We start from the raw sequence: 24,228 nt of genomic DNA on the forward strand, positions 1-24,228 counted from the left end.
CAAGCGAACCTTTGACCAAATACGTTAGTATTGGCATGAAGCTTGTACGACTGTCATAGATACTGAGGCTGATCCAACACTGACAGTAATGCTATAACGTAAGCGAATGCCGATGATGAGATACTGAATTAGTAATATTCTGGCCGTCGACAAAAACAACTTTTTGGCGGGGGAGGGGGCCAATGGTGTTTTTTTATTGAACTGTTAGGTCTTTGCCTCTCGACGCGTGCAGCGTACAGTCAAATATGTCTTTACATGACGGTATCTGTTGACTATCTAGCTGAAACTGGTCACAGTACTATGGACATGATTCGTAATGTTTCGTTCAGTGGTAAAAATAATCTGATGAACCTCTATTAGGTGGGCAAAATAGGAAACCTGTCTTTGTGTTACTATATTGAAGTGGACAATTGTATATGTTTTAATGCACGTATATCAATGGCTAGGTGGTCATTTTGTCAATGTGCAGGTGAAATGTAAGGTAACTGATTGGAGCAAGTGAGAAGCTTTGTTCCGTTTTTCGGGCATATGTTAGACTTGGATAAGACTAAGACATTACCGGACACAAACAAATAAGTAGAAAGCTAGATATCTTTGAAGCATTTTATTTCTTTCGTGTTAACTTGTTATTGAAATTTCAGTGTTCATCTTTGTCCTACTGCAGATGGAAACCGCTGTGAGGTCACCGCGTGGTTCGGCTGTAAGGGAAAGAAGACAATGAAGAGTTAACGAACTCAGGGCTTCAAATACACCACATCTGCAACATGCAATTCACTAGAAAGAACGGATTGTTGGTAAAACTCGTTGAAATATAATTCAACCAGAGTGTTGACATATTCTGTACGTGTAAGATTCTTGGAGTTTCATTAGGTCTTTATAGCTGCAACAGGTTGTTTTATGTCTCATAATCAAATAAAGCACACAACTCGTGGATATCTGTATTATGTATCTATATAGCCGGTATAACCGCCATTTCAGCGTAACACACCAGCTTTTCAGGCACGAAGCGGTTGCAGCTGTCTATATATACTACACCGAACAATCTGGCCCATCTAACCTTCGCATATCTAAACTCATGAATTGTTTACCGTCTCTACAGTACTCGACGGTAACGAGTTCTACTGTACGAAAATACGCATTTTGGAACACATCAATCCTAGGTTGATAAGTCTGGTACTTGAAGGCATAGCTATTTTTCTGAGCTGGTACTAGGTACTTACTAGTATGGAATTAAGGAATGTGATAACAGATTAGCCTCTACCAGGCCCCGCGGATGGCTGGAAAAATCGACGAACTTGACCAAATAGAGTGAATGGTATGCCAAGGGAGTCGGCTACGGAGGTAGGGACCGTTTTGCCATCGTAAACTGTAACGGACTGACTTTTCTGACATATTATCCGTCTATTTGGCCAATTTCTACGATTTTTCCAGCAACCTGTGGAGCCTGGTAGAGGCTAATACCGGCTACCTCAGCCTATGATGGGGTCTGTGCTAGGCATGTTTAGGATGATGTCCCACACAGCGTAGAATCCGGCGTCTTCACCAGCTTCTAGGTAGGTACTACCTGTGAACAGTTAAACACACATCAAAGGTAAGCTGAGAAAGATTAGATATCTATCTCTGAGTCATCATATTTCTTTTTCCTTCTTATGCTCTTCGTTTCTCTTTAACTGGCAAACGTTAACATTTGTACGATTTAGGTGCAGGCAGGTATACATAAGAAATACATGCACAGCTCAAATTTTACCTGCCCGAACATGTATGTTCCTAGTGTATTCCGCAGATATGTGCCAATGCTAATGTTAACAATTGATATCTATGCATGTCACAGTACTTTAAGTTTGGGACTGCATTGTTAGCAATGACACCTAGCTGTAGCACAAAGTGAACCAGTAATTTGTGCCCTGAAGATGATGACAGACGGTACAGATGATTGTGAATGAAGAAATTTGTAATTTATTCATTCGCCATCCTGATTAAACTATTTAAACACAAAAAAACGTACCGTCGAGATCGACAAAGTCGAAGACCCCGTCCAGTCTCATGTGGTGGTGGTGGGCCTCGCCAATGCTCACTGCTCCGTCACCGTTGTCGTCCTGAGCGGCGACCCAGTCCGCGGTCTTGTTACCGAACAGGACCATCAGCTCAGCAGGGGTCATAGAACCATCGCCTGCACGCAGCACAATTCGTCAGAAGTTACACGACATGTTTCCCTCATTCTTTGCTTACATCGGATGGCCAGACCAAGACCAAACACAATCTCTCTCTCTATCTCCCTTTCATTGGACATTGCTTAGTTACCCTGGAAACACCAAACAAATCTAATCTGCCTGTTAGTTTATTTGTTTTGTTTTTGCTTACATTGGATGTCCAGATCAAGACCAAAGCCACACATACTCTCTCTCTCTCTCTCTCTCTCTCTCTCTCTCTCTCTCTCTCTCTCTCTCTCTCTCTCTCTCTCTCTCTCTCTCTCTCTCTCTCTTTACACTCTCTCTTACCCTTTACTCCCCTCTCTCTCATTGGACATTGTTTCATTACCCTGGAAGCACCAACCAAATCAAATCGTTTTGGTCTACAGTGGGAATAACTGTGTGTTGCCTTTGCTTACCGTCAGCGTCCAAGGCAGTCAGAACCTCATCGTAAGTCATGTGGCTCAGCACCTCGAGTTTGGAGAGTTTTCCGTCTCCGTCCGAATCCAGGGGGTCGACCACCACGTTGTTGATGGTCTCGTAGATGAACGTGAGCTGGTAAGCCTCCGCCACGTCCAGGGTTCCGTCTCCTGCACACATTAACCAGTTTGTATTAGAAAAAAAATACCGGTTTTTAGTGACAAATGTGCAAGATGTTGGCACATTGGCAGCCAAACCCGTAGTTTGTGTTGGCATGCTTTTGACAGATTAGACGAAGAGGCTCGGTTGGAGTCAAGAGCACAACGTTGGGTATGGCAGATGTCGAACCCGGGGCCTATTGGTTCTGAGTCCAACGCTCTAACCGTTGCGCCACACCGACGCCAGTTTGTATTAAATGACTACGAATCTATGTTTTATATTACCTTCTCCAAGAAGGTTATGTTTTCGCTAGCGTTTGTATGTATGTATGTGTGCATTATTGTCCGTATATGTGTATGTATGTCTGTTTATACGCGGAAGAATAACTTGAAAATGCCCTGGTGGATTGTATTGATATTTGGTACGTTGGTAGGTCTTAGGTAGAACCCGAAATGCTTAACTTTTGGGCATCCTAGCGACTTTCTGAGGCACTGCAGCGACACCTCGGGGGAACCTTAATTTTGGTAAGGTGGTTATTATAGGGTACCTGGAAGAACTGAGAGCTAAACTTACCGTTGAAGTCGAATTCGTTGTAGAAGTCTTGCAGGGTCATCCCGTTGTGGATTTCCGTGAAGGTGAGGTGATTATCGCCGTCCGTGTTGAGTTCGTAGAACTTGTCTCCGGTTCCCCACAGCTCGATGATCTGGGGCAGGTACAGGAACCCGTCGCCTGAACGTTAAGGATAATGTGTTCATTGCATGTAGGCCACGAGTCAATACAACAAATTGAACATAGTTTTCTTCTGTACACACTTTGTCTAGTCTTCTACAGACGTTTTATCTCCATCAGTCCATAATGTACAGTTTACATCGGCGGAAGGTGAACTTGGCAGGCTGATAGGTCGTTAATCATAAAGAGTCTGTAGAAGACTAAATAGAGGTTGTAAACCAACGAAAACTAAGTTCAATGCTATTGAAGACATTATAGCTAAAATGAGGGCAAAATCTGGCATTGCCTTGGGAAGACAGTATGGACCAGCCCAAAACGATAACAGTTAAAGGACACTGGTTTAGATATGATTTGCAATGTCCAAATGGCTCAGACAATATTTTTCATCATATGAGTGTTGCATTTAAGACGATACATTCGCGACTGCTTCCATGACTGTTGACGCAAAGCTATCTTTAAGTTAGAAAATATGCGTCTAACTACGATTTATATCTAAACTAATTATAGAGGCAGCAATTTTACCATGTTTTTCACAAAGTTAGTCGGACTCTTGATTTTTTAGTTTCAAAAAATTTGTGACCACCAGTTTGTTACAAAACCTAAATGTGGGCAGAAACTAATGGAGAAATTATAGAGTTAATCTGTAATTTGCTTACCATCTCTGTCCAGGGCGACCAGAGCCTCGTGCAGAGTCATGGTGTTGAACACCTCATCAAAGGAGACCAGCCCGTCTCCATCTGCGTCCAGTGGAACAGCCTGCCTTCATGGGAAACGGTCAAGAAAAACTGTGACTTCTCTGTAATTTTAACGTTTGGGGATGTTTTCTCACTGCAGCGACACGCAATTCGCCGCTATACAGAATGGTGTGTGAAAGGTAGCCTCTACCAGGCTCCGCGGATCGCTGGAAAAATAGTAGAAATCGGCCAAATAGAGTGAAAAGTATGCCAAGGGTAGTCCGCTATGCAGGGAAGCTCAATAGGCCATCCCTGCATAGCTGACTACCCTTGGCATACTATTCATTCTATCTGGCCGATTTTTACTATTTTTCCAGCCATCCGCGGAGCCTGGTGGAGGCTATGTGAAAAGTTTATGCGGTGACATTTTCTGATTGTCTACTGTGGCACAGCAGTAGTTACTTCTGAAATATAAGCAGCCGGTGCAGCGTGTCTGTAAAAACATCTGTTACGTCAAAGGGCGCCTATGTCTGTTGGCCAACTCAGGTTGAAGTCGCCGAAGGTTGTACCAAACAAAGAAATGTACGTACATGGAGTACGGCACATTATGGTATATTAAAGTAAGGAATTAAGGTAAATGTTCAGCGCGTACCTCTTCATTGGAGACGCGGTTGCTAGGGCGACGAACAACAGAAGGAAGGGAGCCATGGTTGATGCAAAGATCTGAAATATGACCGTTATTGTTAGAACAAATGTTAGACAGAAGTTACCTCCAACTTTATTTTTCAGAATTCCGTCGTCCACCATAAAATAAGATGAAAATGAAGTGTTCAAAGTAAGCGGAAAAATACAGCAATGCAACAATCAAAGAAACGTACATTGTAAGGAACCTGTTAAGTATATGTCGTACGTTTTGCGCAAAACAGCAAATTGAGGGAATTCTCGGGACAACCGTGAATAAGTAGTAAACGAAAGGCTGATATGTGACAAAAGGTCTGCTAAAGATACTTTTCAACACTTCGTTCCGTTAACAAAATCCTACCTAAAAATCTTACGACGAATGTCACTGTACTTTAAGGCGAGTAGACTTACCAGTGCTGGCGTCTTAAAGTTGTTGAATGTGAATTATCTGAGATCTTAACACTCATGAGCCCTAATATATATAGACGATGCCTGAGAAGGTGAACATGTTTCAGGCAACATTTATAGATTATGTCAATATAAACGTCTAAATATAATTTGAAAGCCATCAGCTACGTATACAAGCAACATCCTCAACAAAACATGTCGATAAGGCAAATGTCAAGGATGCGTGTGCAAACAAGGCCAAACTTCTTATTTTCGTATTCACACAGAAATTAGTACATTGATATAGTGAATAGTTTTATTCCATACTTATGTCTTGTTCTATGTTAACTGTTGTTGCCATACTTTGTACCAGCTACAATAGTCGTGCAATAAAGTTCTTCTATAACAAATTATAACACATTTACAATTGCACAAATTTAGACAATCACACATTGTTACAAGGACCATTCCCACTGACTTTCTGGCTAGGGCGTGCTCCCTAGGACTCATCCCACCAAAGTTTCCTACAGTCAGTAGTTCCACTGCACTTTTTCAAACCGTTCAATCATGATTGAAATGCCCGCAAGGCGCCGTTTCATAAGTTTTATGGCAAATTTCAAGTGACAAATTGATGTTTATATTAACATATATAATCGTCTAATTGTAGTCCCATAAACGATATGCAACTGCAAGCAACGCGACCAAGGCGTGTTAGGTGCCTTTCCCAAAGGCACAACATCGGTGGCGTCAGGGTTTCGAACCCGGGACCGCTGGGTTCTGGGCCGAACGCCCAGCCGTTACCCCACACGACCCCAAACGGCCTTTTGTGTTTGTCCTCTTTGGCCTTGAGGTGGCGCCACACAGAAATGCCAGAAATAGTTCTACCTTGTAGGTCTAGAAGATAATCTTCCTGTCCTAAGTACTATAACGCCCGTGATAACAAAGAAAACGAAGATGGGGATGCGTTTATTTGCTGAGTTTGGCGTACCTACGGGTGACGTATCGTTTTTGATCATTAAATGGGTAAAAGGCGCACAGTTCTTTTGAAGTATGTAAGTAATTAACATTCTGGCTGTCGAAGACAACAACGTTTTTGGTCAGGGAGGGGGTCCATATGTCTTTTTTTTATTGAACAGTTAGGGCTATGCAGTCGAATATGTCTTTACATGGTTGTATTAATCACTGAGGGACTGGTCACATAATATAGACATGATTCGTAATGTTGGTAAAAATAATCAGAGGAAAGAACAAAGTGGCCAATATGGCCAGGTGGTTCTTATACAGAGGTGGTCATTGGTGCAGTTGTGACTGTACATCAATGGACAGGTGGTCCTTATGTAGTGGTAGTCACTTGTACAGGTTTGACTGTATATCAATGGCCTGGTGGTCCTTATGTAGAGGTGGTCACTTGTACAGGTTTGACTGTATATCAATGGCCTGGTGGTCCTTATGTAGTGGTAGTCACTTGTACCGGTTTAACTGTATACCAATAGCCAGGTGGTCCTTATGTAGAGGTGGTAACTTGTACAGGTTTGACTGTATACCAATGGCCAGGTGGTCCTTATGTAGAGGTGGTCACTAGTACAGGTTTGACTGTATATCAATGGCCAGTTGGTCCTTATGTAGAGGTGGTCAGTAGCACATGTTTGTCTGTATATCAATAGTCAAGTGATGCTTAGGTCAATATGCAGGTGAATTTCAAGATAACTGATTGGAGCATGTGAGAAGTTTTGTTCCATTTCTTGGGCATGTGTTAGACTTGAATAAAAATAAGACATTAAACAAATAAGCAGGAAGCTAGTTTTTTTTAAGCATTTTATTTCTTTCATGTTAACTTGTTCTTTGAATTTCAGCGTTCATCTTTGTCTGTCTGCTGATAGAATCCGCAGTGAGGTCGGCTGGAGAAAAAATGGACAGGAAATGGTTAAAATTTCAGGGCTTCATATAACCACATCTGCAACATGCAATTCAGAAGAGAAAAAAGGGTTGCTGGAAATTAAACACTTTGTGATACAATTCAACCAGAAAACTTGCATGTTCTCTACGTATAAGATTCTTGTGGTTTCGTTAACGTTAGGTCTATATCTGCCACAGGATGTGGTCACCATGTCTCATCAAAAAGCACGCCACTCGTTAGCCTCCGATGCAGACTCCTCCCGCCAGCAATAAGAAAAAAATGTAAAAGTATAAAACTGTAACCTGAAAAAGAAAACAGCCGGGAGGAGTCTGCATCGGAGGCTAAGGTTGATAAGTCTGGTACTTGAAGGCATGGCTGTATCTTTTTTTCTTAGATGGTATTAGGTACTTACTAGTATCAAATATAAGGAATGTAATAATGTACCTCAGCCTATGATGGGGTCAGTGCTAGGCATGTTCAGAATGATGTCCCACACAATGTAAAATCCGGCGTCTTCACCAGCTTCTAGGTAGGTACTACCTGTGGACAGTTGAATATAAAAGGTAAGTCGAGAAAGGTAAGAGATCCATCTCATCATATTTCCTTTTCTTCCTTTTGCTCTTCGTTTGTCTTTAACTGTCAAAAACCTAAACATTTGTACGATTTAGGTGCAGGCAGGTATACATGAGAAATACATGCACAGCTCAAATTTTACCTGCCATAACATGTATGTATCTAGTGTATTCCGCAGACATGTGCCAATGCTAACAATTAATATCTATGCATGTCACAATGCTTAAGTTTGGTACTGTATTGTTAGCAATGACACCTGGCTGTAGCACAAAGTGAACCAATAATTTGTGCCTTTAAGAAGATGACAGGCAGCATCGAAACGTCGGCCCTTGAAAAATGGATGGTTGTGAATGAAAAACTTTCTTATTCATTCTCCATCCTGATATAACTATTCACTCTGCAAGGCCCACTTGACAGTTTCTTGTCCTTTGTTCAAAAGAAAAAGAAAACTTCAGTGGTTCGGGTATGTGACTAGGGCGAAAGGCACTCTCTCACACACAATCCTTCAGGGAAAAGCGGAAGGTGCGCGGCCGCGGGGACGTCCCCGTCGGTCGTGGATCACAGATCTAAAGGAGCGGACCGGTCATTGAGCCAACCAGATGACCAGACTGGCGGAAGACCGCCAGCAGCGGAGAGCCTTAAGTGAAAAGTATGCTGCCCCGACGGCTGACTACGCTATGGGAGAGAGGGAGTGTGTGTGAGTGAGACGTTCGTACCGTCGAGATCGACGATGTCGAAGACATTCTCCAGCTTCATGTGGTGGTGGTGGGCCTCGCCCGTGCTCACCACCCCGTCACCGTTGTCGTCTTGAGCGGCGACCCAGTCCGCGGTCTTGTTACCGAACAGGACCATCAGCTCAGCAGGGGTCATGGAACCGTCGCCTGCACGAGCAGAGAATTCGTCAGAAGTTACAAGAAATGTTTCCCGCTGCCTGTTTGTTTGTTGATTTGTTTGTTTGCTTACATAAGATGGCCAGATCAAGACCAAACACAACACCCCCCCCCAAAACACAGACACATACAGACGCACATACTCTCTCTCTCTTCCCCTCTGTCTCTTTCTCTACCCCCCTCAAGGAAGCTGTCCCCTTCAGACACAATGTCATTATAAAAAATTAGGAAAATAAATATGTACAGTAATGACAATAATGATCTTTTATAGTACATTCATGCCCTATCACGGGCTAAGTAAACGCTTGTAAATATAAAATACATAGTAACGTTCATATAATGACACTGACAGGATTTCTAATACTAATCTAAAACTATGGTTCTAAAACTACTCTAATTCAAAACAAACACTGTATAAACATACAGACTCTCTCTCTCTCTCTCTCTCTCTCTCTCTCTCTCTCTCTCTCTCTCATTGGACATATTGCCTAGTTACCACCATGGAAACACCAAACTAATCAAATCTGTTTGGCCTACATGGAGAATGTTGTCTTTGCTTACCGTCAGCGTCCAAGGCAGTCAGAACCTCGCCATAAGTCATGTGGCTCAGCACCTCGAGTTTGGAGAGTTTCCCATCTCCGTCCGAATCCAGGGGGTCGTCCACCACGTTGTTGATGGTTTCGTAGATGTACTCTAGCTGGTACGATTCCGCCACGTCCAGAGTCCCGTCACCTACACACATGAACCAGTTTGTAAGTAAACAAAATTAACGCTTTATTACTGCATCAAATGTCCTCGGATCCCAGCGGATACGTACAGGGATTCCTCCGGAAGTATTCCAAAGCCCGTGCGGATTTAGTCGGATTCGTTACGTTGGATCCGTCAGTATCCGCCAAAAATACAGAAAAATCCCTGTACGTACCCGCCGGGATCCGAGGCCATTTCGTGCAGTGATATAAAGCGTTAATTTTGTGTAGTAATGAATTTGCACGATATTGCAAATCTGTAGTTTGTTTTGATACACTTTTGTCGGATAAGCCGAAGAGGCTCGGTTGGCGTTGAGGGCACAACGTTGGGTATTGCAAGTATCGAACCCCGGACCTAATGGTTTTGAGTTCAACGCTCTTACCGTTGCACCACAACGACGCCAGTTTGTATTAAAATACTAAGAATTTATATTTCATGTTACCTTCGCCAACTCAAGAAGGTTATGCTTTAGGTGCGTATTATTGTCTGTGTGTATTTATGTTTGTATGTGGATGAAGAGCACAACTTGAGAATGCCTGGATGGATTGTATTGATGTTTGCTACGTGTGTAGGTCTTAGGTAGACCTCAAAATGATTAGATTTTGGGCATCATAGCAACTTTCTAAGGTACTGCAGCGGAACCTTCTTTAAATCAACCGTTGCTTTTTTTCTAGATGTGGTAATTACAGGGTACCTCGAAGAGCTGAGAGTTAAACTTACCGTTGAAGTCGAACTGGTTGTAGAAGTCTTGCAGAGTCATCCCATTCTCGATTTCACGGAAGGTGAGGTGGTCGTCGCCGTCGATGTTGAGTTCGTAAAACTTGTCTCCGGATCCCCACAGCTCGATGATCTGGGGCAGGTACAGGAACCCGTCGCCTGGAGGTAAAAGAACATCTGTTCATTGCACGTATGCTACGAGTAATTACAAGAAATTGAACATAGTTTTCCTTGGTTAAGAACGCTATTTAATTCATCTGCACATATTTCATATTCATCAGTGCATAATGAACAATTCATATCGGTGCATGGTGAACTTGCTAACTGATAGACAGGTCGTCGAAGGGTCTGTAGAAGAACGGAATAGGGTTGCGAACCAAATAAAACTATGTTCAGTTGCAAAGGCTACTGTTAAAGACATTATCGCTAAATTGAAGGCTAAATCTGGCATTGGTTTCTGTAGAAACTTGGAAGACGGTATGGACTAGTCCAAAACTAAATAAGGTGAAGAAAATGTCAGAGAACAGAAAATGTTGAAGGAAACTAGATTTCAGATGATATATGGTGTCTGAAAGGCTCAGAAAATAATCTCCATCACAAGAGTGCTGGATTTAAGGCGATACATTCGAGACTGCTCCCAAGGTTGTTGTCGTAAAGCTCTCTTACAACGAACTGTCATTTACATATCAAAGAAGCAATTATGTTATTTACCAAGAAGGTCTGATTTTTAATTTTCTAGTTTTAACCAACGAGTATACTGACTGTGACCAATATTTTACAAAACCTAGATGTGGGTAGAAATTAGTGGAAAAACGATTGCTTTAAGGTTGTTTACCATCCCTGTCCAGGGCGACCAGAGCCTCGTGCAGAGACATGGCGTGGAAAACTTCATCGTAGGAGATCAGCCCGTCTCCGTTAACGTCTAGTCCACCGGTCTGCCTACATGGAAAAACGTCGAGAAAAACAAGGCGTGGGCTAGGTAATAACGCTTGGTTGTGTTGAAGAAACGTTTTACCCTATTCTATTAGAATTTTGATATCTACGTTTCCCTACGCTTGTACATACTGTTCAATCACACTGACATATATGCATGTGGTAAAGCACTTCGGTGTTATATTAAGCAGCCGGCGCCCCGTATCTACAAAACTAATGTGTTACAGTGGATATGTTTATTTACCAAATCAGATTAATGATGCTGTAACGTTATATTGTACTCAACAAGGAAAAATAGGTAAATGAACTATGGAACATTAAGGTAAATCACGGTAAGAAATTAAGGTAAATGTTCAGCACGTACCTCTTCACGGGAGACGCTGTTGCCAGGGCAACGAACAACAGAAGGAAGGGAGCCATGGTTGTTGATGCAAGTAACTGAAAAGTGGCCGCCAAGAGCCATTGTTAGAATAAATGTTAGACAGAAGCAAGTTTCAACTTTTATAACACAATGCAGTCTTCCACCATAAAAAATACTGCGAAAATTTAGTGTCGAAAGAGAGCCATTACAGTTGACGAAGACCTGAAGACGAAGACTGTGCTTTAAAGCAAGTAGACTTACCAGTGCTGAAGTCTTGAAGTTGTTGAATGTGAATTTTCTGAGATCTTCAAGATCTTAAGCCTTAATATAGAAGATACGTGGGAAGGTGAACAGGTTTTAGGTGATAGTAATAGATTATGTCAATATGAACGGCTAAATATAATCCCATTAACGTAATACAAGCAATATCCTCAACTAAACATACCGATAAGGCAAATGTCAAGGATTGGTGTGTAAGCGTTTGGCTAGAGTGGTTTTGACAGGAGTGTTTCATCCCACCAAAGCCTCCTACAGTAATAAGCTCCACTTCAGTTTTTCAACCGTTAAATCATGATTGAAACGGGCGTCAAACGCCCCTATTTTATTATTAGTATAACGTATTAAGGCATATTTCAAGCGACAAATATATCTAAAGCGTCTAAATAATCCACTTAACGATATGCAAGCAACATGTACATAGCCACCTAAATACCCAATCAACATTTGCCAAGTAAAGGGGCGGGGTGAGGGTCCCTGACAAAAAAGGCCCCTGACAAATGTTTGCTTGCCGGGGGCGCACCGAGCGCGGTGAAGGCCTTACATGTTTGTTCCCTTAGGCCTTGAGGACGCACCGCGCCACACCCAGGACTAAGCGGTCAGAAATAGTTTTACCTTGTAGGTCTTGTTGACATCGTGTAGACTTCACATCGATCCTTAAATGTTTATAACTGTCACATATAATGTTACGCGCGTTGTAACAAAGAGAACTTAGACGTTTATTTGCTGAGTTTGGCCTAGCTATAGGGTGACATATCGTTTTTGATCATTGAATCGTTAAAAGGCGGATAGCTTTTAAAAGTAAGTTAATATAATAATGATAAAGAAAATGGTCTTTATTGCATATTCCTGCCCAGTAATTAACATTCTGACTGTCAAAGATAGCAACCTTTTTTGGTTAGGTAGGGGTTCCATATGTTTTCTTTTTATTAAACAGTTAGTCAAATATGTCTTTAAATCATTGTATCAAGCGGTGAGGGAATTGGCAGAAAATGGCACACAATATTCATGATGTTGATAAAAATAATCCGTGAAAGTGGTCCTTATACAAAGGTGGCCACTAATACAGGTTTGACTGCATATCAATGGCCTTGTAGTTCTTATGTAGAGGGGCCAGGGTCACTGGTGTACACAGGTTTGACTGTACATCAATGGCCAGCCGGGCCTTAATGTAGATGTGATTACTAGTGTAGTGTTAGACTGTAGCTGTGTGTTAACGTAGTTGACATCTCTCTCAATTATATGTACCCTAGATGCGCGGACCTTTGATGAGCTGCTGTTGGCGTAATTTTGAACTCTGACCTTTGAACAATGGTTAACGTTTGAAACGTGGTTAACGTTTATCGAAGGACTCGATAAAAATGACAAGCGAGCTCTGCCGATGTGCAAGTAAATTGCAACGTAAATAACAGACCAATGAATTTTCTGTTCTGTTTCTTGGACACAAATATGACTTGAATAAGACAATATGGAAGACACAAAAAACTCAGGAAAGGTTGACATTTCTAATTGCAGTATTTTATTCGCTCTGTGTATAGATCTTATGTTTTTATTTTTAGCTTCGCTGCTGGTGGAATCTGCAGTCGAGACACCATGTTTTGGCTGTGGGAGAAAAAGAAGAAGAGAAATTGGTGTCCATAGAATCATACTCTTAGATGCACACCATCAACATGCAATTAAGAAGAAATTCTACATAGAATACAATGAAGCGTAATATGATCTTACCAAATGTCAGCAGTGTTTTTCCTTTTGCGTATAATTCGTGAGGTTTTATTAGTTGCCTGGCTGACACAAGCTGTTATATTTATTATGAAATAGCATGATTAATGCACACAATATATATTTAAAGAAAACATGTACTTATAGACTGTAGCTAGTTGGCACTCGCAGAGTTCAAGATGGTGGTCCACACAGAGTAGAATCCGGCCCCTTCCCCATCCTCTAGGTAGTCACTATCTGTGGACAATTAAACACAAAGGGTACATAGTTTTACATACACCAGGTGAGGCATTTTTTTCATTTCCTTTCTTTTGAAGATTTAAATTTGAATTGACAGGCAACCCCGCAAATAAGTGCATGTTTAGGTACAGGCAGGTAGCAGAAATACCTGCACTGACATGTATGTATAATTGTCAGCAAGTATTAATTGATATGCATAGCTGAAGACAATATTTATAGTCCAATAGGAAACAAAAATCAGACAAAGTCAAGACAACGCTTTATAGCAGGTAAACATGCCGTCTAGAACTAGAATTTGTCACAGTGGGGTACAACAAACACAAGGCCAGGAAAGGAAGACATTACACAAACCTTCTAAGTCTCCTGAGAACAGACCTCAAAAACGAAGGAATGGGAAAACCTAAAAACTGCAAAGAAACTCAGAGAGCTACGACAGCTTACAGGGAAAAAAAGACACAGTGGAAATAAATAAATAAAGACTGAATGCAGCCAGAGGTTGTTTCTACAAGTAGGTTGTCTCTACAACTACCTGAGCTGCAGAATACAGTGGATCATCATCATCAAACATACCGTCCAGATCGAGTCTCTCGAAGACCTTCTCCAGATCCATATGGTGCTCGTCGGCCTCGTCAAAGCTCATGACGCCGTCATCGTTCCGGTCCTGATGATTGAGGAAGTCCGCGGTCTCGGACCCGAACAGAACCAGCAGCTCGTCATGGGTCAGGGACATGTCGTCTGCACGGACAAAATACGCCAGAAGTTAGTATTGTTTTGTTGTTTACAAGTTTGCGTAGCAAAACCTCTGTTGGATCTGTTGGCATGTTCGGTGGCTGCCATCTTGATTTTGTGACGTCGCAGGGTAGCCATAACGTTTCATTTCAATGGGAGGGGTGTTGTTTGGGGTCGCTAGCGTTCTCTCTATTTTTAACAAATCGGCACACAACTATCACACACTCAACTCAAATAAAAATTCATATCTATAAAAAGAGCACGTAATCGCTTAACTAACATAGCAAAAAGGAAGTATATGTAGCACAAATACTTAACTCTAGTTGTGTTTCTTTTTTGTTTGTTTGTACACATAACCTGAAAACCACAATAAGGTTCACTTTTCATTGTTCTCTGTCCAAACCGAGACGACGTTATCATTTGTGAGGAACATGTCGCCCGCACGAACAGAATGAGTCAGAAGTTTCACAAAATCTTTTGTTCTTTTGTTGGTTCGTTTCTTTGTTTGTGGGTTGGTTGGTCTGTACACATAACCGGAAAACCACATTTACGTGCAACACACCCGCCAGCCTGCACGGACCCAAACCGAACCAGCAGCTCGTCATGGGTCAGGGACATGTCGTCTGCACGGACAGAACGAGTCAAAGGTTGTTAATATGTTTATGCCGCATTATGCTTCAGTACCAATTGGAAAAAGGGGCCTAGCCGAGTAGTTGATGGGCTTTTTCTATGCAATATCGGGCGTGGCCCCGTGGGGCACCCTGCGGCTGCCGGGGTACTTTGGGGCCCGGTCGGACCCCGAATCATTTTAGCCCGACCTTAAGATCAACGCGGGAACCGGTAACAAAAAGACGCCGCGAGCTGATCGTGCGAACACCGGGAGGTATCCCCCTAGTACCCGACAGTCCACCGGGACAAATTTGTGTGATGAATGTCTTTTTTTTTTATTCGTATAACGTTTTGGATGATTCTTCTAACTTAGGACACAACGTGGCCGCCAAAACACCTAGGTCCTACATGGCCAAGAACCGCTCGACAGAGGAAAACTTGGAGTCTGACAAGGGAGGGGTTCCTCCAAAGGAGTGATGATACCCTGGAATGATGGAATGATGATGTGGCCGCCAACGTGAGATAGGGGATTTAAGTTTTTACCGTCAGAGTCAAAGGCAGTCAGAAGCTCGTCGTATGTCATGATGCTCAGCATACACACACACATACACACACACACACACACACGCACACACACACACACACACACATACACACACACACACACACACACACACGTACGCACACACACACACATACACACACACAAATACACATACGCACACACACTCACACACATACACATACACACACACACACACACACACACACACACACACACACACACACACACACACACACGCTTTGGCCTACATGGTGAATAACTGTATGTTTTTGTTGTAGTTGTTTTCTGCTTACCGTCAGAGTCCAAGGCAGTCAGAACCTCATCGTAGGTCATGAGGCTCAGCACCTCGAGTTTGGAGAGTTTCCCGTCTCCGTTGGCGTCTATAGGGTTGTCGAACAGCGGGTTGTTGATGGTGTCGTAGATAAAGTGCATCTGGTAGGCTTCAGGAACGTCCAACGTTCCGTCGCCTGCAGATAGAGGTCAACAATTAAAAGGTAGTCCCATAGCCTTTATAAAACCGTCGCGATCGGGACAATGTGCCATTATCCACCCAACCTTCCTCCACTTTTTACCTCCCCATCGGAAGTCAGGTACTCATTTTTACACCTGGGTGGAGTAAAGAAAGTGCCGTTACCAAGGACACAACATCGTGGCATGCCTCGAAATTCGAACCCAGGACCTCGAAGTTGTGCCCTAAACACCCTAAACGTAACGCCAATATCAGCATGTATTGGAAGACAGAAAACTGAGAAGAGTGGAGACAACTGGGTGACATTTCTGTGTTGCCTCAATGGTCAAAGATATCTTATCTGACTAAGGGATGTAATGTTTGCTAGCTGTTTTCTCTAAAAATGTCAGTAAAACATTACATGGACAAGTCACGCAAGTGGAATTGAGAGTGAACGTTACCGTTAAAGTCGAACTGGTTGTAGAAGTCCTGCAGACTCATCCCGTTCTCGAACTCCCGGAAGGTGAGGTGGTCGTCGCCGTCCGTGTTGAGTTCGTAGAACTTGTCTCCGACCCCCCACAGTTCGATGATCTGAGGTAGGTACAGGAACCCGTCGCCTGGGGGTAAAGAATAAAACGTTCACTTCCCGTAGGATGATCACAAGAAACGACAAATTCTTCAGGTTGAAGAAATTATAGCTGAAGTTATGAGAAACATCTGGGCTTTCTTAAAATAAGTCTGGCCCTTCTACATCTGGAAATCTGCACGAACTTTTAAGATTGACTTTTCACCATATAAGGCACGAAGCTGGTGTTACAACTCTTTCAGGTCCTCTGTAACATCAACTTCAAACTCTATTGACTTTTAGATTATGCTTCACTGCAGTGCACTATACAACAAAACAACGAAGAAACAAAGAAACAACGCGTGTTATCCTAGATATAGATAGAAATTAGATTATTTACCATCTCTGTCCAATGCAGTAAGAGCCTCGTGCAGGGACATGGCGTGGACAACTTCATCATAGGAGACCAGCCCGTCTCCGTTAACGTCTAGTCCACCGGTCTGTCTATATGGAAAAGCGCAAAGAAGACTTTACTGTGTGTTCATTTTTGGGATAGTACTGTTCTTACTGTAGCGACAGCTAGCTGCAACATAAAGTAGAACCATGCCCTGGGGAAGGTTGTAGAAGGACGCTACTGAAAGGTTGGCTAGGTATTAACTTTTAGTTGATGTTTTGAAGAAACCCCTTACTCTGATTTTGATATTCACATTTTTCCTACGCTTGTGACTATCAACCGAACAGATTTATTGAAAACATACCCAAGAATATACGACAAGTACTACAATATTCCCTACAACTATAACTACGACATATTATCGATAACAGTATATCAATACGCCGTTAGCCTATGGGACCTAAGTGTAACGTGGAATTGCGGCTATACCAGTTGGCCAATGCAGATTCCTGTCACTGGTAATTGTACCAAAGAAGAAATGTAAGGTAAATGAATTAAGGTATATTATATTCAATCAGGGTGAGGTTGATTGATTGAAGGTGAGGAATTAGGGTACAAATTCAGCACGTACCTCTTCATTGGAGACGCGGTTGCCAGGGCAACGAAAAACAGAAGGAAAGGAGCCATGGTTGATGCAAATAGCTGAAAAGTGACCATCAGGAACCGTTGTTAGTGAAAATTTAAAAGAAATATATCAATTAACCTACAACTTTAAACAAACACAACAGCGACAGCTGTCCTGCGACCAAAACAAACAAGTAAAGTTACGTCTCGACAAAATACTGTATAACGAATGTGCCTTATTTCAAGGCGATTATACTTACCGATCCTGACGTCTTGGAGCTGTTGAAAGTCACTGATCTGAAGGTCCTATGATGTTGAGTCCTAATATAACGGATGTGTGAGAAAGGGAACAGGTTCAACGGATGAATTGATATTTATGTCAATATGAACATCTAAAAATAACCAATTATATAGGCTTATAGCATCTCCACCAAAACAACTTAGCAAGGCAAATGTCAAGGATGGGTTAGGACTTTGAGGCTGGACAATCTATTCGGAGGGATTGGTTCTAATTTTTTGCATTTAAATCATGATTGAGAGGACTACTCTCTTTGCTTAGATCTCCTAGGGTATATTACATGCAGGACCTCCCCATGATTTCGCTACCCATTAAGATCTGTGTTGGTTTGGAACTTGGTTGTAGCCTGGAATGCATACTATTTTAGGTCCAATTAGCTCCTCTGAACGCATCAGAACGCTCTTCAGAGTTTGATTTAAAACAACTCATTTTCGACTGTTGCAAGCAACTTTTAAAGAGTATACGTATAGCAGGCAACCGCAACGACCAACTTCAGACCACCGATTACCTTGCTTACGCCTGATTCCTAAGCGAGGTTTGGAGAAGGTCTAGAGGCCATGGTCGGCTATCTGTGACAGAGGCTTAACTCCCAATCATGATCGGGAGGCCATTGTTGGAGAAATCTTTAAATTTACTAAGGCCACGCATCAATGTATCGATACACTACATGCACAAGAACCCTGACGAGTCGTAGAGGTTCTGTCATGCATCCGAGTGTGAAGGCTAGGAAAGAAAGGCTGCCTCCTGACAAATATTTGCTTGCCTAAAGCGCGCCCAATCAAAGCAAAGAATTTTTGCGTTCGTCCGTGTTGCCCTTGAATCGGCGCCACACTTCATAAAAATAGTCTTAGTCCATAGGCCTGGAAGATAACCTTTAACCACATATGTTGCAATTCACATAGAGCGTTAACACATTATTACAATAAGACGCCTGATGACAACGAGGACGAAGCCGAAGATGGGGATATATTTCTTTGCTGAGTCTAGCGTCGCTATGGGGTAAAATATCGTTGCCGTTAGCTATCATTAAATTGGTATGAGGAAATATGATATACATATAATTGTGACGGAGATGGCCATATGTGGTCACTGCCTGCATGATCCTTAATGATTCAGCCTATGGTAGGAATAATTTGCTGAACCGCCAAATGTAGCCACAATTACGAGTGCAGTGCCATATCGTCCTTGTCTGTCAAAAACCAAAGTAAAAAACAATATATACATCGATGCGTGGCCTTCAGAAATCATGTCACATATATCCAACGAGCCACTTTCGACCTTCTCCCGACCTTTGTTGGGAATCAGTCGTTTGTAAGGTAATCTGTGGCTGTTGCTCGTTGATGTTGCCTGCTGTTAAAAGTCTTTTACGTTTCTAGATTATGATTTAACTGAAAAATGGAACCAATTTCCCGATCAATTTGTTAAGCCTCGAAGTCCTCACCTATTCTTGACACTTGTCTTATTTTAATAAGCTGTTTTGGTATAGATTTTAACTGTTTTGGTATAGATTTTAACATTTAATGGGTTGGGTTATCTGTAGATAGGCAGAATAAGTTCCTGTTGCCGCAACTCTCAAACACATAGGGCACCAGAGAGGTCATCGATTTGAAAAATAGAATTTCAGACGGACATTGGTATTGACAAACCTTGAAATGTCTTGATTAAAGCTGTTGAACCTCTCACAAGGCTGCTTTAAATTAGGATCGAGTGTTTCTTGCTCCAAAACTGTCTCAGACTTCGCACGACTCAACGTCTTGTAGTGTCTCGACAAGAAACTTCAGGTAAGTCTTCTTACTATTTCATCTACTGGAGCTCATTCTGATTTGCACTATCGATTTATTTTCTTCTGCTTTTTCAATGTTACGACGGGAACCTCAGGACGTAAGATTCATTGATATTTCATTTGTTTTTCTCTTCTTTTTTTTGCAATATGCAAAAACGTTGAATTTCATGAGACAAAGGGGTTAACGCCTATATCATCTGCTTCCCTGCACAGACCTAAATTATAACCTTTCTTTTTGTATCCCGATAATTGTTTGTTTGCATGTTTAATTGTAGCAACCTTACTAAAGTTGCTGTACTTTTGTTCTTTCAATAAAGAGTGCTTGAATCCGTTGTTTGTTATTGGTAAGGGCTCTAGGGGAAAGCTAGATCTAGCAATGATACTTACGTATTACTCTAACACTGGTTTGTAACCGTCATTTTTCTGTTCTTACATCAGCCATGACTCCATTCCTCCTGCTTTTCATTGCCTTGGCAACAGCGTCTCCGGTAAAGAGGTACGTGCTTAACATTCACCTTAAACATTGTGGATTTTCTTTTGGGGATTCGATCTGCTGCAACATAAGTCCAAAGCTGTAGTTGTCAGCTGAAATGACTGCCCTTATTCCACGTTGCACTCGAGTTTTGCTTGAACGCGGCGGTGGCTTGTTGACGTGACATAATGCACTCTTTCCACAGGCAGGATGCATCCGTCTTTATTCAATATGTTCTATTGCCATTTGCATCTTGCAAGCTCCCTAGCCTTTGCTCTCGGAGTTTTAATGTGTATCTAGCAATATAGTCTTCTATGCCAACGGACTGTTTCGAATGTAGCCATCAGGTTGAAGTGTAGGAAATGGTGTGGACATCAAAAATAATATCCATATTTTTATATAGGCAAGCAACAGGCCTTGATGCCGACGGAGACGGAATGATCTCCAAGGATGAAGTGTTCAACGCCATGTCTCTTCACGAGGCTCTCACGGCATTGGATAGAGATGGTAAACAAGCTACCGTTATTGGCCTTTGGTTGGGTATGAACTTCGTTATGAAGAGATAGACTTTTTTTTCAGCTCGAAAGTTGATCAAACTGGGTTGACATCTTTCCCTGCACTCGTAAAAAAAGATAAACCGACTTCAGACTGAGGACAAAGCATGACGATTATCGTTAGCGGGGAGAGCAATGCGGTGTCACCACGCCTTAAGTATTTTAGCCAAGCAAACCGTCACCCCAATTCTTTTTGATAAGCGAGTTGAGTTATTTCGTGTGCAGGCGCAGTAAGCGGGGCGACCGGCTTTACGGCCCCATCCGATAGAACGATGCGAACATTTCCACTCGTAAAATGTAAAATGATCGTACGGTTATCCTCTGTGTGTAGGTGACGGGTTCCTGTACCTGCCCCAGATCATCGAGCTGTGGGGAACCGGGGACAAGTTCTACGAGCTCAACACGGACGGCGACGACCACCTCACCTTCCGCGAAGTTGAGAACGGGATGACCCTCAGCGACTTCTACGACGAGTTCGACTTCAACAGTGCGTAATCAGTCTTAAGCCCCGGTTACACACAGCCTAACATGGCTCCCGACCACTAGGCAACCAAGGTAGGCGGTAGGTCGGGAGCAGTCTGACCAGTTTTAGATTAAGAGTCAAATTTGACTCCTAAACATAGCCTGACAACTACTGACTTAGTTCCAACAAGCAACCAACCAACCAACCATCAGTCAACCCGTCCAAGACCTTCCGTCCGCAGCTGAATGTTCTGAACATTTCGAGACATTCAGCTGGCGTAGCCGACTGGAAGCCAACCGCGCCGAACACCCACCGACCACAGCCAACCTAGCGTCCGAACCACTCCCAACAATGGCTGAGGGAAGTTCGGGAAGTCATGTTCGGCTATGTGTAACCGGGTCTTTATTTACATTATTTTGTTTGTCGCCGTAACAAATAAAGTAACGTCAATGTGCGTAGTGTTGACAAGGCTGAAGCAGATCATGCATAGTTTGCATTGCATAATGATGCGCCAATACGCTATGTTAATGGTGAAGGCCTCTAACTTGTAAACAGCTCTTGTCTAGATCATGCTTTGTTTTATGTTTTTGGGGACCTTCAACTGTGACACATTATCCCTAAATACATCACACCGCTGATAGCAACCCTGCCAGACATGTAATGCTGGCATTTTTCAAAAGATACGTCATACAAATAGAAAAGTACGAAACTGTTCGATAGGAGTCTTTTATGTCTACACAGGCGACGGAAGCCTGGACCCTGCGGAGGCATACCAGTTGAACTACATCTACGACACCCTGAATAACCCGTCCATCGACAACCCCCTGGATTCCAACGGAGACGGCAGGCTCTCCAGGCTCGAAATACTCAGCCACATGACCTACAACGAGGTTCTGAGAGCCTTGGACGCAGACGGTTAGATATGTGTACATTTGTCCTTGTTATTTTAGAATCGTGTCAAATGGCCTAGTGGCTAGAGTTCTCGTTTTACATTTAGGAGGTTTCAACTCCTGGCTGGGTCATACCTTAGTCATACATGCTTCATTTAGTATACCCATTATGGTATTGCAATGGGCATGCAATTGGCAGAAAAATACACACATTTATCCTGACGATATCACTCTTTAAGCAGCCCTCCAACTGGTCAAGCCACTAGCGGGAATGGCTCCATATGGCCCTGGCAGGGAGAGTCTGTGCAACATAGAATTGCTATGTTGTTATGTAAGCCGAAGACTAAGAGCTAAGACGAAACTTTCGAGAGTATATGTTGTCATGTTGTCATATTCATTTTAACTGTCTGTGTAATTTTGTATTGTTATTTTAACAATGATGAAATTTTAGAAAAGATGAACTCAGAGTCTGAGCAGTACAGTGTCTGGGAGACTTGCATATTTAATCCTCTTCGCTCCCGTTGGAGCATAAGGCGCCGACGAACTCTCTCCAGCCCTTCCTGTCTTGGACCATCCATCTGACCCCGCGCCATGTCTTCCTCGCAGCCTTTATCTCTCCTCCTCACAATTCTCCTCCAGACAGATCCCTAGGGGCTTGCATCTCTTTCGTTTCCCCTCTCTGAGAGACTGCGAAACTTATTTTGCAATACAGTTCAAGTACTTTTCGACACGTTTCGCTCATGCAGGTGACGACAAACTGGAGCCTGCTGAACTGAACGTGCTTCTCGGGAGCGAGACGCAGCAGTTCATCGACGATCAGGACGAGAACGACGACGGGTCGATCACCAATGACGAGGCGCACGGCCACCGCATGAACCTGTCAAGGATCTTCAACAGGCTGGATCTGGACGGTTCGTTACTTCACACGGTAGAAAAATACTCGTACTGTTGCAAGAAAACCAAATAAAATCAAATCAAATAATTGATTTTTTTTGGCTTCTCGACTTACCTTTGGTGTTCGACTATTTACAGATAGTAACTACCTAGAAGATGGGGAAGGGGCTGGTTTCTACGTTGTGTGGGACGCCATCCTCCTGGCCGGGGGCGGCACTGATCCTACTGATCCCATCACAGGCTGAGGTATCTGTTCTTACCGTCTTGATACTTGATGTTTTATTTTGATATCCCCAAGTATAAAGCACATTACATATCTTCATAGATCATCTTCATTACGAACTGACGGGCTTACCCTAACTTTTTATTGAACAGTATTGATATTTGGCAGCAATCTCAATTGCAATTTTTGTGGTCTTGTACAAAAAGCAGAACACCTTTCTGTAACCCCCTTAATTGGGCTTTATTGTGAAATAAGAGTCAGCAATTTGCTTTAAATATGTGTCATCAAACTGTGTTATCATTCTAGATAACAGAAATAATCCTGAACTCCTAATCTGCTCATGTTTCTGGTGACATTGACGTTCCTACCGAAACTAAGTTTTTGATGCTTAGCCTGAATTTCCTTTCAGCTTTTAAAATTTCTGTAATACACCTTTTGTAGGTGTCCATTTGGAGCTCTAATGTTGTTATTAATTCATTTTCCTTTTCCCTACGGCTAGACTTTGTGCTTACCGGACTGTGGATTTCACCAGGAGCCACAGCAAGGCAAAAGGACTGTCTGAAAATAAAGATTTCAGTCAACACAAGCTAAATAAAATGCTTTGATGATTTCAATTTTCTTTCCTGATTTCGTTTTTGTGGTATCTTGTTTGCACTGCATTGATTCAAATTAACTGTGTTAAAAAACACATCTACAGTCAAACCTGTACTATTAACCATCTCTTCAAACTAACCATCTGACCATTAATACACAGTCTCTTTTACATCATACCAATACATGAGTAAGGCCCCATAGCTGTCACCAGCTTCGTACGGCGGCGAATCTTGACGTGTCATAGAAGTTCTGACATGCATCTGAGGGTAAGGGCCGAGAAAAAATGCCTCCTGACAAATATTTGCCTGCCGGTGGCGCACACAATAACAGTGAAGGCCTTGAATCGGCGCCACAATCAGCCAAAGACATGACAGAAATGTCAAAAATAGTTTTAGCTCATAGGCCTTCAAGATAACCTTCGCCCACTTATGTTCGAATTCACATAGAGCGTTAGACATGTGATCATTACGATAAGATCATTCGTAGATTCGAGTGCGCATGTGCAGTGTTAAAGGTGGCTTGTAAACAGTT

General features: G+C 42.5%; 4 protein-coding genes across 4 annotated transcripts; 1 reads left to right on the forward strand and 3 right to left on the reverse strand.

Annotated features, from left to right (window-relative positions):
* Positions 1 to 589: 589 nt before the first annotated feature.
* LOC136422919 (calcium-binding protein LPS1-beta-like) lies at positions 590 to 5,317 on the reverse strand. The gene is made up of 8 exons (XM_066410848.1): positions 5,264 to 5,317; positions 4,824 to 4,894; positions 4,154 to 4,257; positions 3,342 to 3,497; positions 2,609 to 2,779; positions 2,006 to 2,170; positions 1,469 to 1,564; positions 590 to 698 (listed from the first exon to the last, which is right to left on the reverse strand). Exons 2-7 carry the CDS (start codon positions 4,877 to 4,879, stop codon positions 1,470 to 1,472), a joined length of 747 nt encoding a protein of 248 aa, XP_066266945.1. The 5' UTR covers positions 4,880 to 4,894; positions 5,264 to 5,317; the 3' UTR covers positions 590 to 698; position 1,469.
* A 1,720-nt stretch (positions 5,318 to 7,037) lies between these two features.
* Positions 7,038 to 11,709, reverse strand: LOC136422920 (calcium-binding protein LPS1-beta-like). The gene is made up of 8 exons (XM_066410849.1): positions 11,619 to 11,709; positions 11,361 to 11,434; positions 10,899 to 11,002; positions 10,067 to 10,222; positions 9,161 to 9,331; positions 8,426 to 8,590; positions 7,581 to 7,676; positions 7,038 to 7,137 (listed from the first exon to the last, which is right to left on the reverse strand). The coding sequence occupies exons 2-7, from the start codon at positions 11,414 to 11,416 to the stop codon at positions 7,582 to 7,584; spliced, it is 747 nt and encodes a 248-aa protein (XP_066266946.1). The 5' UTR covers positions 11,417 to 11,434; positions 11,619 to 11,709; the 3' UTR covers positions 7,038 to 7,137; position 7,581.
* A 1,420-nt stretch (positions 11,710 to 13,129) lies between these two features.
* On the reverse strand, positions 13,130 to 17,861 carry LOC136422924 (uncharacterized). Its single transcript, XM_066410852.1, has 8 exons — positions 17,787 to 17,861; positions 17,534 to 17,604; positions 16,909 to 17,012; positions 16,405 to 16,560; positions 15,789 to 15,962; positions 14,163 to 14,327; positions 13,494 to 13,589; positions 13,130 to 13,235 (listed from the first exon to the last, which is right to left on the reverse strand). Exons 2-7 carry the CDS (start codon positions 17,587 to 17,589, stop codon positions 13,507 to 13,509), a joined length of 738 nt encoding a protein of 245 aa, XP_066266949.1. The 5' UTR covers positions 17,590 to 17,604; positions 17,787 to 17,861; the 3' UTR covers positions 13,130 to 13,235; positions 13,494 to 13,506.
* A 1,608-nt stretch (positions 17,862 to 19,469) lies between these two features.
* Positions 19,470 to 23,717, forward strand: LOC136422922 (calcium-binding protein LPS1-alpha-like). Its single transcript, XM_066410851.1, has 8 exons — positions 19,470 to 19,605; positions 20,046 to 20,103; positions 20,483 to 20,586; positions 20,965 to 21,120; positions 21,838 to 22,011; positions 22,733 to 22,897; positions 23,019 to 23,126; positions 23,603 to 23,717. Exons 2-7 carry the CDS (start codon positions 20,048 to 20,050, stop codon positions 23,123 to 23,125), a joined length of 762 nt encoding a protein of 253 aa, XP_066266948.1. The 5' UTR covers positions 19,470 to 19,605; positions 20,046 to 20,047; the 3' UTR covers position 23,126; positions 23,603 to 23,717.
* The last annotated feature ends 511 nt before the right edge of the window (positions 23,718 to 24,228 follow it).

This window comes from Branchiostoma lanceolatum, chromosome 17 (genome assembly GCF_035083965.1).
Source record: "Branchiostoma lanceolatum isolate klBraLanc5 chromosome 17, klBraLanc5.hap2, whole genome shotgun sequence".
NCBI lineage: Eukaryota > Metazoa > Chordata > Leptocardii > Amphioxiformes > Branchiostomatidae > Branchiostoma > Branchiostoma lanceolatum.

Bases quoted from the DNA above. Each gene is read 5' to 3' on its own strand.
- LOC136422919 (XM_066410848.1), bottom strand. From the start codon at position 4,879: ATGGCTCCCTTCCTTCTGTTGTTCGTCGCCCTAGCAACCGCGTCTCCA. The intron at 3,498-4,153 runs GTAAGCAAATTA...CTTAACGTTCAG, and splicing joins GGTCGCCCTGGACAGAGATG to GCGACGGGTTCCTGTACCTG. The intron at 2,171-2,608 runs GTAAGCAAAGGC...TGCTGCGTGCAG, and splicing joins GACTGCCTTGGACGCTGACG to GCGATGGTTCTATGACCCCT.
- LOC136422920 (XM_066410849.1), bottom strand. From the start codon at position 11,416: ATGGCTCCCTTCCTTCTGTTGTTCGTTGCCCTGGCAACAGCGTCTCCC. The intron at 9,332-10,066 runs GTAAGTTTAACT...TCATGTGTGTAG, and splicing joins CAACCAGTTCGACTTCAACG to GTGACGGGACTCTGGACGTG. The intron at 8,591-9,160 runs GTAAGCAAAGAC...CTGCTCGTGCAG, and splicing joins GACTGCCTTGGACGCTGACG to GCGACGGTTCCATGACCCCT.
- LOC136422924 (XM_066410852.1), bottom strand. From the start codon at position 17,589: ATGGCTCCTTTCCTTCTGTTTTTCGTTGCCCTGGCAACCGCGTCTCCA. The intron at 17,013-17,533 runs GTACGTGCTGAA...TTTTCCATATAG, and splicing joins ACCGCGTCTCCAATGAAGAG to ACAGACCGGTGGACTAGACG. The intron at 16,561-16,908 runs GTAAATAATCTA...CTTTACCCCCAG, and splicing joins TACTGCATTGGACAGAGATG to GCGACGGGTTCCTGTACCTA.
- LOC136422922 (XM_066410851.1), top strand. From the start codon at position 20,048: ATGACTCCATTCCTCCTGCTTTTCATTGCCTTGGCAACAGCGTCTCCG. The intron at 20,104-20,482 runs GTACGTGCTTAA...ATTTTTATATAG, and splicing joins ACAGCGTCTCCGGTAAAGAG to GCAAGCAACAGGCCTTGATG. The intron at 20,587-20,964 runs GTAAACAAGCTA...CTCTGTGTGTAG, and splicing joins CACGGCATTGGATAGAGATG to GTGACGGGTTCCTGTACCTG.